Genomic DNA, 10,659 nt, shown 5'->3' with positions numbered 1-10,659 from the left:
TACAGTCATCTACATACAGACTGTACATTACAGTCACTGTGCCAAAATGCAGTTTTTGCTTCTCAGAGTGTGAGTGTGAGTGTGAGTGTGAGTGTGAGTGTGTGTGAGTGTGTGTGTGAGTGTGTGTGTGAGTGTGTGTGTGAGTGTGTGTGTGAGTGTGTGTGTGAGTGTGTGAGTGTGTGTGTGAGTGTGTGTGTGAGTGTGTGTGTGTGTGTGAGTGTGTGTGTGAGTGTGTGTGTGAGTGTGTGTGTGAGTGTGTGTGTGAGTGTGTGTGTGAGTGTGTGTGAGTGTGTGTGAGTGTGTGTGTGAGTGTGTGTGAGAGTGTGTGAGAGTCCTTTAGTTTTATTCAGTAAAGGATGCACAATGCATCAAGGATATCCCTGTATGGAAATATCAATACTATGTTTGTTTTTGTTTTATTCAACCACTTTTATTGAAAATTTTGTTTTTTTCAGCACTTTGCCTGACACTTGTTGACTTGCTGTTGCAGTTGTAATATGGGATTTTTATGACAATCAATGATAATAATAATAATAATAATAATAATAATAATAATAATAATAATAATAAAAAATCTCAGCCAAAATAATGCAAGCTGCTCTTTAACCCTGTCCCCATGTCAGAAAATTCCCTTCAACTGCAATTGTCAAGATGAAACTTGACAGAAATCAGGGTGCAGGTTTAGATCCCAGTGAGAGGAGACAGTGGCGAGGAAAAAGCTTACTGAAATGAAGTGTGGAAGAAAAAAACTTGGGGAAGTCATTCAGCCTAATCGCTCTTTTAACGTACTGTAGGTGGTTAACGTGATTGATGAGGTATTATAGCCGGCATGGAAGTGCAGCAATTAAACGGGAGACATGCTGTTGAAATATTACAGTGGAGTGGCAGACACATTTGAAACATAGCTTGTATGTTACAGCTGTACTTGAGTACAAATGCTGATTTGTTTCAGTGGATTATATCTGTCACACGCATGATATATACTATCACTGTATATATATAGGGGTGGGCGATATGGAAAAAAAATTAGATCACGATTTCTTCTGGAAAAATCACGATTCACGATTTTATCCCGATTCTTTCTCATGTTGGTTTTAAGACTGTTTGGCAAATTACAGAGCTACAATACAGCCAAATTAATGTCTCCATATAAAAATATAGCCTTTACCATTTGTTTTCAAGTATTTTTTAATCAAGTTAATATTAAATGCAAGTGCAACTCTGCAAATTAAGAACATTAAACAAGACTTGCATAACAATGAAAGACTTGCCATCACAAAATGAACAATGGTTTAAGAAATCTTACATTGGTAGTGGTAACAGTTGTAACAGTCAGATAGTTTATTAGACATAGATCCTCAGCAAAGAGGTTCAGAAATGTAAATAGCTTATTCTTACAAAGTTAAATAAAAATATTAACTTGGTCTAGTCAAATAAATGCAAGTTCACAGACTTTAGCATAACTCCCAAAATAAACATTGGCTTCAAAAGGTAAAAACAAACATACAAAATGTAAACTACCTTTTGTAATCTGTTAAGATTTTTTGAAAGTGAAGAACCAAAACAATAAAATAAAGGTACAAAGATATTTCCTGACCTGAGGCTTGTAAACTTAGCAGCTTTAGAACATATCAGTTTCTAAAAGAACACAAAGTACGACTAATCACAAATTTTTAGAAAGGAAAACCAGCTGATTCACTTTATCTGGCTTGAGAGTTGCCCTTTGGCAGGTGACAATGTTGCCACCAGTGCTGAAGGCTCTTTCTGAGGGAGCACTTGTTGCTGGAATGCATAAATACTTTCTAGCAAGTTGGCTAACTCTTGGAAAGTTTGCCTCATGGACTCTCCACCATTCCAGTGGATCCATGCCACTTTCTGCATTTGGTGTGGACAAGTAGCCCTTCAATTCCCCTTCTATTGCTTCTTTTAGAGATGAGGAAGCTGATGTTGTGGCTGCAGATGCACTTACAACACCTGAGGCTTTCAAAAAGCTGGCAAGTGATCTCTTTGCTTTCTTGGGTGGTGTCTGATCTTCATCAGGGTTTTGTGATGTGGAGGTTGAGGTACTAGAGGTAGGCTGCTGATTTGATACTGGATTCTGTATGGTCAGCAAAGACTCCAGCTCAGACACAGCTCTGGTTTGTATTCCCTCAATGTATTGTGTTTTGAACCTGGGATCGACAAGCGAAGCCATATCCAGCAGGTCATCAGCGGTGGGGTCGAGGTATTTGAGAATGGTAGTCTTCATTGTTTTTGTTAGTTCAGTATCCTCATCATTCAGGCTCAAAATGTTGACTTTCAACAGGTGAAGCACTGGTTTTACATAAGATATACTCACATAGTCCTCACCTGAGAGTGCATCAGAGGACTCGGAGCCTTTTTCATAGATTCCATCACGTCAACATCCTGCCATGATGGGACTAAATGCCTCGTCTTCCTGTCTGCCTTCAGGACCTGAGAAATCGCCTTTTCCTGGTCAAGCACTCTCTCGATCATGTTGAGTCTCGAACCCCATCCAGCTTCTGCTGAGGTAGCTTTAGGTCAGTTTGAGCATTACTCAAGTCCCTCTTTTTCTTCCAGCTGAACGAGAATGTACTGATGGCTTTCTTGCAGACAGATGTTACACGTTCAACACGAGGGTCTTTGGCACTTTTTTCTAACAAAAAAAGAATAATGTATTAAATTAGATTTAACCTAATGCACAATGTAAATTTTAATTTACAAATGTTTATATTATAAAATTATATAATTTTATTGAAACCGTTTAGATGTTTACCTAAAATGTTTTATTTCATATACAAAGCAATTACATATAACAGTGCAATTATTATTATTATTATTATTATTATTGCAAACTAATCTCATAATTTTACTCTGTTCAATGTTCTTAATGTAATTTTTAATTTATTATTTACAAACATTTATTATGAACAATATCCTGAATGGCAGAGACGATATTTATTTTTAGTTGGACTCACCGATAGCTAGGTGAAGTCTGTGCCCAAAGCATTGCAGACGAGTCCAGCTGTTAAGCTCCAACGCCTTCACCATATTGGCCCCGCTATCTGTCGTCATGCAGGTCATGTTTTCTTCTTTCAGTCCCCAACCTTCAAGAGCGTCCCTAAGGCCTTGCACTATGAGTTCTCCCGTGTGTGGTCATCTGGGAAATATGTATATAATAAACAACTTCCAGTCATGAAGCCAGTGTATCGTCAGGCATAAATAAGGCTCTGACGTACGGCTAGACCATAAATCAGCTGTTTATAAAAACAGTTTATAAAAAAAATCAGTTTATAAAAACTTTTACGTTTTGAATTGCATGTTGCATCTTGCTGCGGCACTCGGAATAAAGCTGTGGAATGGCCGTGGAGGAAAAATATTTGCGGCTGGGTATTTGGTAACGTGGATCTACGACTTGTCTCTCGATGGCTACATCAACACACACACACACACACACAGGATGTACACACTTTTACACATTTGCACTTTTTGTGTAGTAAGCATAGTTGTCTTTACTGTTTGCTTGTGGGTGAAAGTGCGTATTGATGTATTTGTGTGTGTGTGTGTGTGTTCAATATTATCTGTATTATTATCTTGAGTTTCTGAGAAATGCTGTAGTCAGGTAACATCTCTGGAACTAGTGGAAACAAAGAATTTCCAACTAGTTGTCTCATTGACAATTTAGGCTTTTCTTGACTCTCTAAAGTACTCGAACCTTTGGAACCAGGAAGCTGGAACTGTCGGTTTTGTGATACTGGCTTATGTACTGGAAGTATTGGAGCTCAGGGACAGGCCTAAAAGCACTGCTTGTTGCATACTGTATATAATAGACTCGGTTTGTTCATGCTGTTTGTGCCATGAAAAAGCAAATGTTTGCTATTTTATCCTGCACAATGTTCTCACAAACATGTCTAGTTTTTAGGCTGTGTGTGTGTACTGAACAGGCATAACATTATGACCACCTGCCTAATATTGTGTTGGTCCCCCTTTTGCTGCCAAAACACCTTTGAATCAGAACCAGCATTGACTTCTTCAGTAATTTGAGCAACCGTAGCTCGTCTGTTGGATTGGACCATCCTTACATGCATCACTGAGCCTTGGCCATCCATGACCCTGACGCCGGTTCACCACTGTTCCTTCCTTGGACCACTTTTGATAGATACTGACCACTGCAGACCAGGAACACCCCACAAGAGCTGCAGTTTTGGAGATGCTCTGATCCAGTCGGCTAGCCATCACAATTTGGCCCTTGTTAAACTCTCTCAAATCCTTGCGCTTACCCATTTTTCTTGCTTCTAACACATCAACTTTGAGAACAAAATATGTTCACTTGCTGCCTATTATATCCCACCCACTAACAGGTGCCATGATGAGGAGATAATCAGTGTTATTCAATTCACTGCTTAGTGGTCATAATGTTATGCCTGATTACCATTCACTTTCTTGAATACATAATCTTCTGGTGTTTTGTCATTTTCTGTTTCTCGCTTAGGGAGCAACCCATTTTTAGTACCTGAGTGCACGTGTTCCAGATTGATCCAGCTACTAAGCGCAACCGAATCCCAGCCAGCAAGCATGCAGTCACCGTCTCTTTCTTCTATGATGTCAATCAGCATGTCTACCGCATCAGTGTTTCTGTTATGAGTGCAGATCAGTGCAGAATTCAAGAGATGTGTGCTGATGGACCTGAGCAAGTCCTTTTATGTGGAAAATCTTGACAATCAAGTCCTAAAGCTTGTACATTTATAATGCTCAAAGCTCTACTGTACACAGACATGTAGAAATGAACGCTATACTGCAGAGCTGGACAAAAATGTACATTATTTCAAATCTACTTATTTCCTAAACACTACAGGGATATTTTTCTTTCTTGTGATTTCTTTTGTCCTGCATCATTTGCATAATAACTTACCTGAGGTCAGTGCATCATCAGGTATCAAGTCAAGAAGTTTTTATTGTCATTTCGAGCATAAATAGTAGATGCAGTACATAGTGAAATGAAACAATGTTCCTCCAGGACCATGGTGCTACATAAAACACAAAACTACATAAAACAACACAGAGCTAAGGACTAGAAAGTAAGTTAATCTAGCCACATACAGTGTATAGTGTGGAACCTAGTGCAAACAGAGTAAGAAATAAAATGAAAGAGTACTGACCAGTATACAGTCTATGTGGACCAGTGTGCAAAGAAAAGGAGGCTTGTGAACATGTACACATATGATAGCAGCAGCTGGGAGCAGCATTAAAGTGTGATGTACAAAAACAGCATTTAAACAGCATTAAAGTGTAATGTACAATGAAATATACAGTTTTGGCAGCACTGAAAAAAGGTGGTCCAGTAAACATAGATGTATATTGAATATGAATGTTCTGTTCTGGGTGTTGAGTCTGATGGCTGGAGGAAAGAAACTGTTACACAGTCTGGTTGTGAGGCTCAAATGCTTCTGTATTTTTTTCCTGGGGGCAGGAGGGTGAGGAGTGTGTGTGAGGGGTGTGTAGGGTCAGCAAAGTTAATATTTAGTGTTAATAAATGAGAAGCCATCAAACTCCTCTTGGATGGACTGGATGAAGAAGGAGAGATTCCCATGAGAAAGCTTGGGCTCCTCACAGGTGAATCTGCCATCAAAATTATTCCTCTGTTCCAGCCATGACCAGTTGATCTCACTGAAGAAAGGGTGAGCTTTGATGGCATTCTCCTTGCCCTCGGACACCACACAGCCGAGACGATCCATGGGCTTCTTCCTCAGGAACGCTTTGAGGATGCTGATCGCATTCCTGCTGAGGTCTGATGGATATTCCGGTTCAGCACTGATGATGGACTCAAACATCTTCTCCTCGTTGTGATCATGAAACGGAGCGTAGCCTGTCATCATCTCGTACATGATCACACCTAGGGCCCACCAATCCACCGATGTGTCGTATTCCCAATACTGTAACACCTCTGGTGCCATGTAGTTGGGTGTGCCACAAAAAGTGTTGGCAGTCTTGCCGTCTAGTATTCCCTCTGCGCACAAGCCGAAGTCAGCCAGCTTGCAGTGGCCATCGGCATCTAGGAGGATGTTTCCGGGTTTGAGATCTCTGTGAATAATCCCGTTGCGGTGGAGGAACATGAGGGCACAGGCGATCTCAGCAGCATAAAATCTGGTGCGGGGTTCATCAAATCCACATGAACAGGAAATGTGAAATGCAAGATCCCCGCCATTCACAAATTCCATTGCGAAGCACAGTGAGTCGCTGGTCTGGAAGCTACAGTAGAGGTGGGTCAGGTAGGGGTGTTCACTGGCCAGAGCCAAGATCCGCCTCTCCATGAAGGTGCAGCTGATGTTTTCATATTCCCAAATCGTTTCCTTCTTCATAAACTTCAGCGCATACACCTCATCAGTGCCTTTGAGCTCGGACAAAATCACCTTCCCGTATGTACCCTTTCCAAGCACACTGAGGAAGTTGAAGTCCTCCAGGCTCTTTCTCTCAGGCTGTAGCTCCTCATCCTCTCTGCTCTCCTCTGAATTACACTCATTCAGGGACAAAGTCTTTTCTGCTTCTTCCAGAGGCTGAGGTGCTGCATCTTCACTGCTCTTTTCTAATATCTGTACACTATAATAGAGAAAGAACCACAGCAGAATTAGCACTTCTATACATTTAAACATTATTCAGGTTTGATTCAACACTTCCACTCTCTGGGACAGATGTACACACATGGGAATGCACATAACTGGGTGTGATGACAATATGAGCTCACATTGTTGAGAAATGAGTTTTAATTTTCTAAAGCTACATCTAATCACATGAACTGCACCTGGGAACACCTTTTGGTACAATCTTCCCTCAAATGTGATTGTATTAGTCCTATTTTACCTTTTCAGGGAGATGGCCTGCACTTCATCAGCTACTCCTCACTTCACTTTGTTTTTCTCATTCTGTTCAGGACAACACAAATACAACAAGGTTTAGTTTCTTCACATAATCCACACAAAAGCACAAGTTTTGCTAATTTGTAAAAAAATTTCAGATACAGTGTAAAGAAAAGTAAAGTCATCCAATCTTACCCGTCTCAAACGACGAAAGTAAGTCAGTGAGTTTCCCATGTCAGATTGATCTTCTTATGAACACAAATGAAAGAAGGTAAATACAAACACTGTAGGACTGTGAATACACGCTGAAGAACTTCAAAAACACACAATGTAGGACTATAAACACACTCGCTGTAGAAGTACAAATACACACGCTCTGTAGGACTGTTAATGGTCACCTGATTTACACCTGTTAGTGGTCACTATGCCTACAATGATCTGATTCTGTTCTCCTTCTCCTTTTATAACTAGTGTTATTTTCACTATATTCTTAATGAGAATAGTTTTTCATTTACTGTTTATATAATTGTTTTTATTGTGTGTAATTTTTATTTAATACATTAATAATTCTCCATATTTATCAAGGCACCAATCATACTGGAAGGAACTGTATATTTGGTTCTTAAATAAACTGTCCCATGAATATACTGTATATATTAGAAGCATTTTCTTTCTGTTTTATGAAAATTGTTATAACATATCCACTGTGATATATTTTCACAGAGGACTGCAAAGCTGCATTTGGAAATATTAATCAAACACGACTCTAAAATCTAAAAGTCAAAAAGCTGGTCTTTTAATCCAGATCAAGAAATCACTTAAGAAAACACACACAAAAGTTTCAGTTTTGATTTCAATGAATTAATTAAAGCAACTATTAATGATACTTTACATTTCAAAGAAATAGACAAATCTAGTGAAGTTTTGTCAACCAGCAGCATGTAAAGGTTCATGCAACTAAAATGTAAAAAATGGAGAGTGGCATCTTAGTGTTTTTGAATGCTCCTGCCTCCCACAATCATTCCTAGATTTCAGTGTTTCTTAATGATTTTATTTAATCTTATTCCCCCAAATGTACACAAATATAATAATTTAGAAATGAATGATGTGTTTTATGTATTGAATAAACACCAGAAATAGGTTTCTGTCTTTAGCTTTAGCACTCTGAGTTTTCACTTTCATTTACATTTACCTGCATGTTACAAAAATCTTCACACATATTGAACAATTGTAAAGAATCTGATGATTTATTGTGATTTTTGTCATGCTTATAAGCAAATCAAATGAGAAGGGGCTATAGCACAACAAACTATCAGTTACTATCGGCATAATCACCTAAAAAGCCCAATTCAGCTTACTCTTTAAAAAATAACTTTCAATTCAGTTTATGAACCACTATCTACACACCACCAGTCTCCATAAGATATCAATTTTAAGTCAAATACAACTGTATCATTAAAATTTGAAATTGTACTATTTTATCCAACAACCAGTATACAAATATATTTTAGACAACATGTTAACAGCAAGTATATTTTTTATAACCAGTCTTTCTACAGCAAGGTAGTAGGAGCTCCATTGGCTCACAGGAACCGGAGACTGCATTCACTCTGCACTGTTTCAAATGCTGAGGTGGACCGGCTGCTTTTATTCCACAACGCCTGGCATTTTCCAAAAGCAGACCAAGACAACTTCCTGTATGTCTGGCATCAGCGGCTTATACAAGATTCAGGAGATGGAATGCACATCTGTGATGTTGTGGAAGTTGGTACTCAAGGCCTGTGTCATCAGTCAGGATGGCACCAACATCTTGAAGCTCAGCTTCTTCATCATAGTCGTCTTCTTCATGTTCATCAAGTGGGCATCCCTGTCCCCCACCAGATCCTCACGAGACAGTTACTTTCAAGTGTCATAACACTTATTTTGATTTAGCATAACCATTGCTTTTTCTAGAAGTATTTTTGTTTTAATTTAGCAGATGCTGGCGACCAGAATTGTATCCTGCAATCACGAGTGCAAACAAGTTTTCCTCAGGTAAGATAAATTGTTGTTTTTCATGCATTTTTTCTCCATTAAAATTTCCACTTCAGTTAATGTACAAAAGTACTTAAGTTAAAAAAACAACAACAACTAATCACTAAGTGCTAATGTCATTTTTTGTAATTATTCATTATGTGTGAAGAATCTAATGTTACTCTACTCACACATGCCTGTTAATCCAGAGTCTTAGAAATGAACATGATACAGATGACAGTTAACATTATTCTGAGCAGTCACGGTGTGCAAGGGGAACATGGGGGCTGTAAAATAGCAGGATTTGAGAACATTGCAGATTTCCTGTTAGAATTTATTTTATAGTAACAAATTAAAACCTGATAAAACATTTTACCATGCAGATGTTAAGATGATGATGATGATGATGATGTGTGTGTGTGTGTGTGTGTTTACAGGACACTACACAACATTACATAAAGACGGGGTCTGTGGCTTGTAAATTGTTTCCTACATGAAAACTTGACTTGAAACAACATTAAACATTAAAAAAAATGCATCACAGCAGAAGAAAACTATAGCAGAGCAGTCTGACTTGGTAACTCATACAGAATAACTAATGTGTGCTGAGCACTCCTGTGTCCTGGGAATCAGTTTTAAACAAATGACAAGCAAGAATCTAAGCAGATTCACTTTAATAGAAGCTTGCTGCACTACAGATTCAGAAAAAAGTTCAACTTCATCACAGTCAATGTTTCAGTATTTAGTTAACTAATGCATTGTAATGGGCAATATCCTGCGTGACATTTAAAGACTAATTTACTTGGTGGTCAAATATCAACAATAAAAGCTGACCTAATCATCATAACTTGCCATTAGAAATCACATGATATAGAATAACAACATATCTCACAATGGGTGGTGGCAGTAAATATTCTAAGGCATATCATGGTGTTTGCAGGTGCATTGAATGTTCATGAATATGTATAGGTCTGTGCAGGTGCATATATGTGAATGTGTGTATGATTATTAGATCTAGATATTCCTTTATAAGAACTGGACCTAATCAAGATTTCTCTGCAAATCAGCTACATACTACCACTAGTAGAGGATACCAGTATTCAAGCAAAGCTACAGAAGCTCTTGTTCAGCTTGAGAAGGAGCTGGTTCTCAAAGGTGCTCCCGTCTGTTCTTGCTCTCTTGGGACTAAAAATAAGACCTGCTGAACTGAAAAGTCTCTTACATGAAGCTGAAGCAGGTAAAGCTGTATTTAATCTTAAAGACAACTTGCAGAGTGCTTGGAAGTATTTCAGAATTTCTCTCTCATCAACTTTGCAAGGTAACCATTTAACTGCCATTTAACAGTTTCCTGACCATGAGTTGGCTTCATGCTTGCAAAGAAGTCCTTTTCATCAGAGGCACAGGAGCCAATACCTGGTGACTGATTCAAGCACTCTTCTTCCAGGTGATCCTCGATGTATTCCAGACCTGAAAAAGACATTTACTGAGATGCTAATGTTATTATGTAATGTAATGGTATTGATGAGCCATCTTATTGGACATTTAAAGGGAGTAATAATATAAAGTATAAAGAAGCTCAACTTTTCTTTATTTTTCTCCACGATAAATCAGATCCTAATGGCAGGTTTACATGCGCGGGCTGGGATTTATAAAAGGGTTAAAAGACCTGCTGTATTATTATTGCTACACTTAGTTTTTAACACCTTATTATATGAATTCAAGTAATTGAAAAAGCAGCACTTACATGGGAAGTTTCAGTGAAGTGCATACAAGCAAAAGGCTTTGATAAAAT

General features: G+C 38.5%; 1 protein-coding gene across 1 annotated transcript; it reads right to left on the bottom strand.

The window, feature by feature from the left end:
* Positions 1-5,342: 5,342 nt before the first annotated feature.
* LOC131342020 (protein kinase C epsilon type-like) lies at positions 5,343-10,347 on the bottom strand. Its single transcript, XM_058372724.1, has 3 exons — positions 10,221-10,347; positions 8,627-8,738; positions 5,343-6,597 (listed from the first exon to the last, which is right to left on the bottom strand). Exons 1-3 carry the CDS (start codon positions 10,345-10,347, stop codon positions 5,514-5,516), a joined length of 1,323 nt encoding a protein of 440 aa, XP_058228707.1. The 3' UTR covers positions 5,343-5,513.
* Positions 10,348-10,659: the final 312 nt, after the last annotated feature.

The sequence above is a fragment of the Hemibagrus wyckioides genome, linkage group LG20, assembly GCF_019097595.1.
Source record: "Hemibagrus wyckioides isolate EC202008001 linkage group LG20, SWU_Hwy_1.0, whole genome shotgun sequence".
Classification (NCBI taxonomy): Eukaryota; Metazoa; Chordata; class Actinopteri; order Siluriformes; family Bagridae; genus Hemibagrus; species Hemibagrus wyckioides.
The sequence above is the reverse complement of the archived record's forward strand: the minus strand, read 5'-3'. Positions and strand labels throughout refer to the sequence as shown.

What these genes read in the sequence shown, in the direction of transcription:
- LOC131342020 (XM_058372724.1), bottom strand. Translation starts at nt 10,347, where the DNA reads ATGTCTTTTTCAGGTCTGGAATACATCGAGGATCACCTGGAAGAAGAG. An exon ending in AAGCATGAAGCCAACTCATG is followed by an intron (nt 8,739 to 10,220) that starts GTCAGGAAACTG and finishes CTGTCTCGTGAG; the next exon opens with GATCTGGTGGGGGACAGGGA. An exon ending in ACTGATGACACAGGCCTTGA is followed by an intron (nt 6,598 to 8,626) that starts GTACCAACTTCC and finishes TCTCTATTATAG; the next exon opens with TGTACAGATATTAGAAAAGA.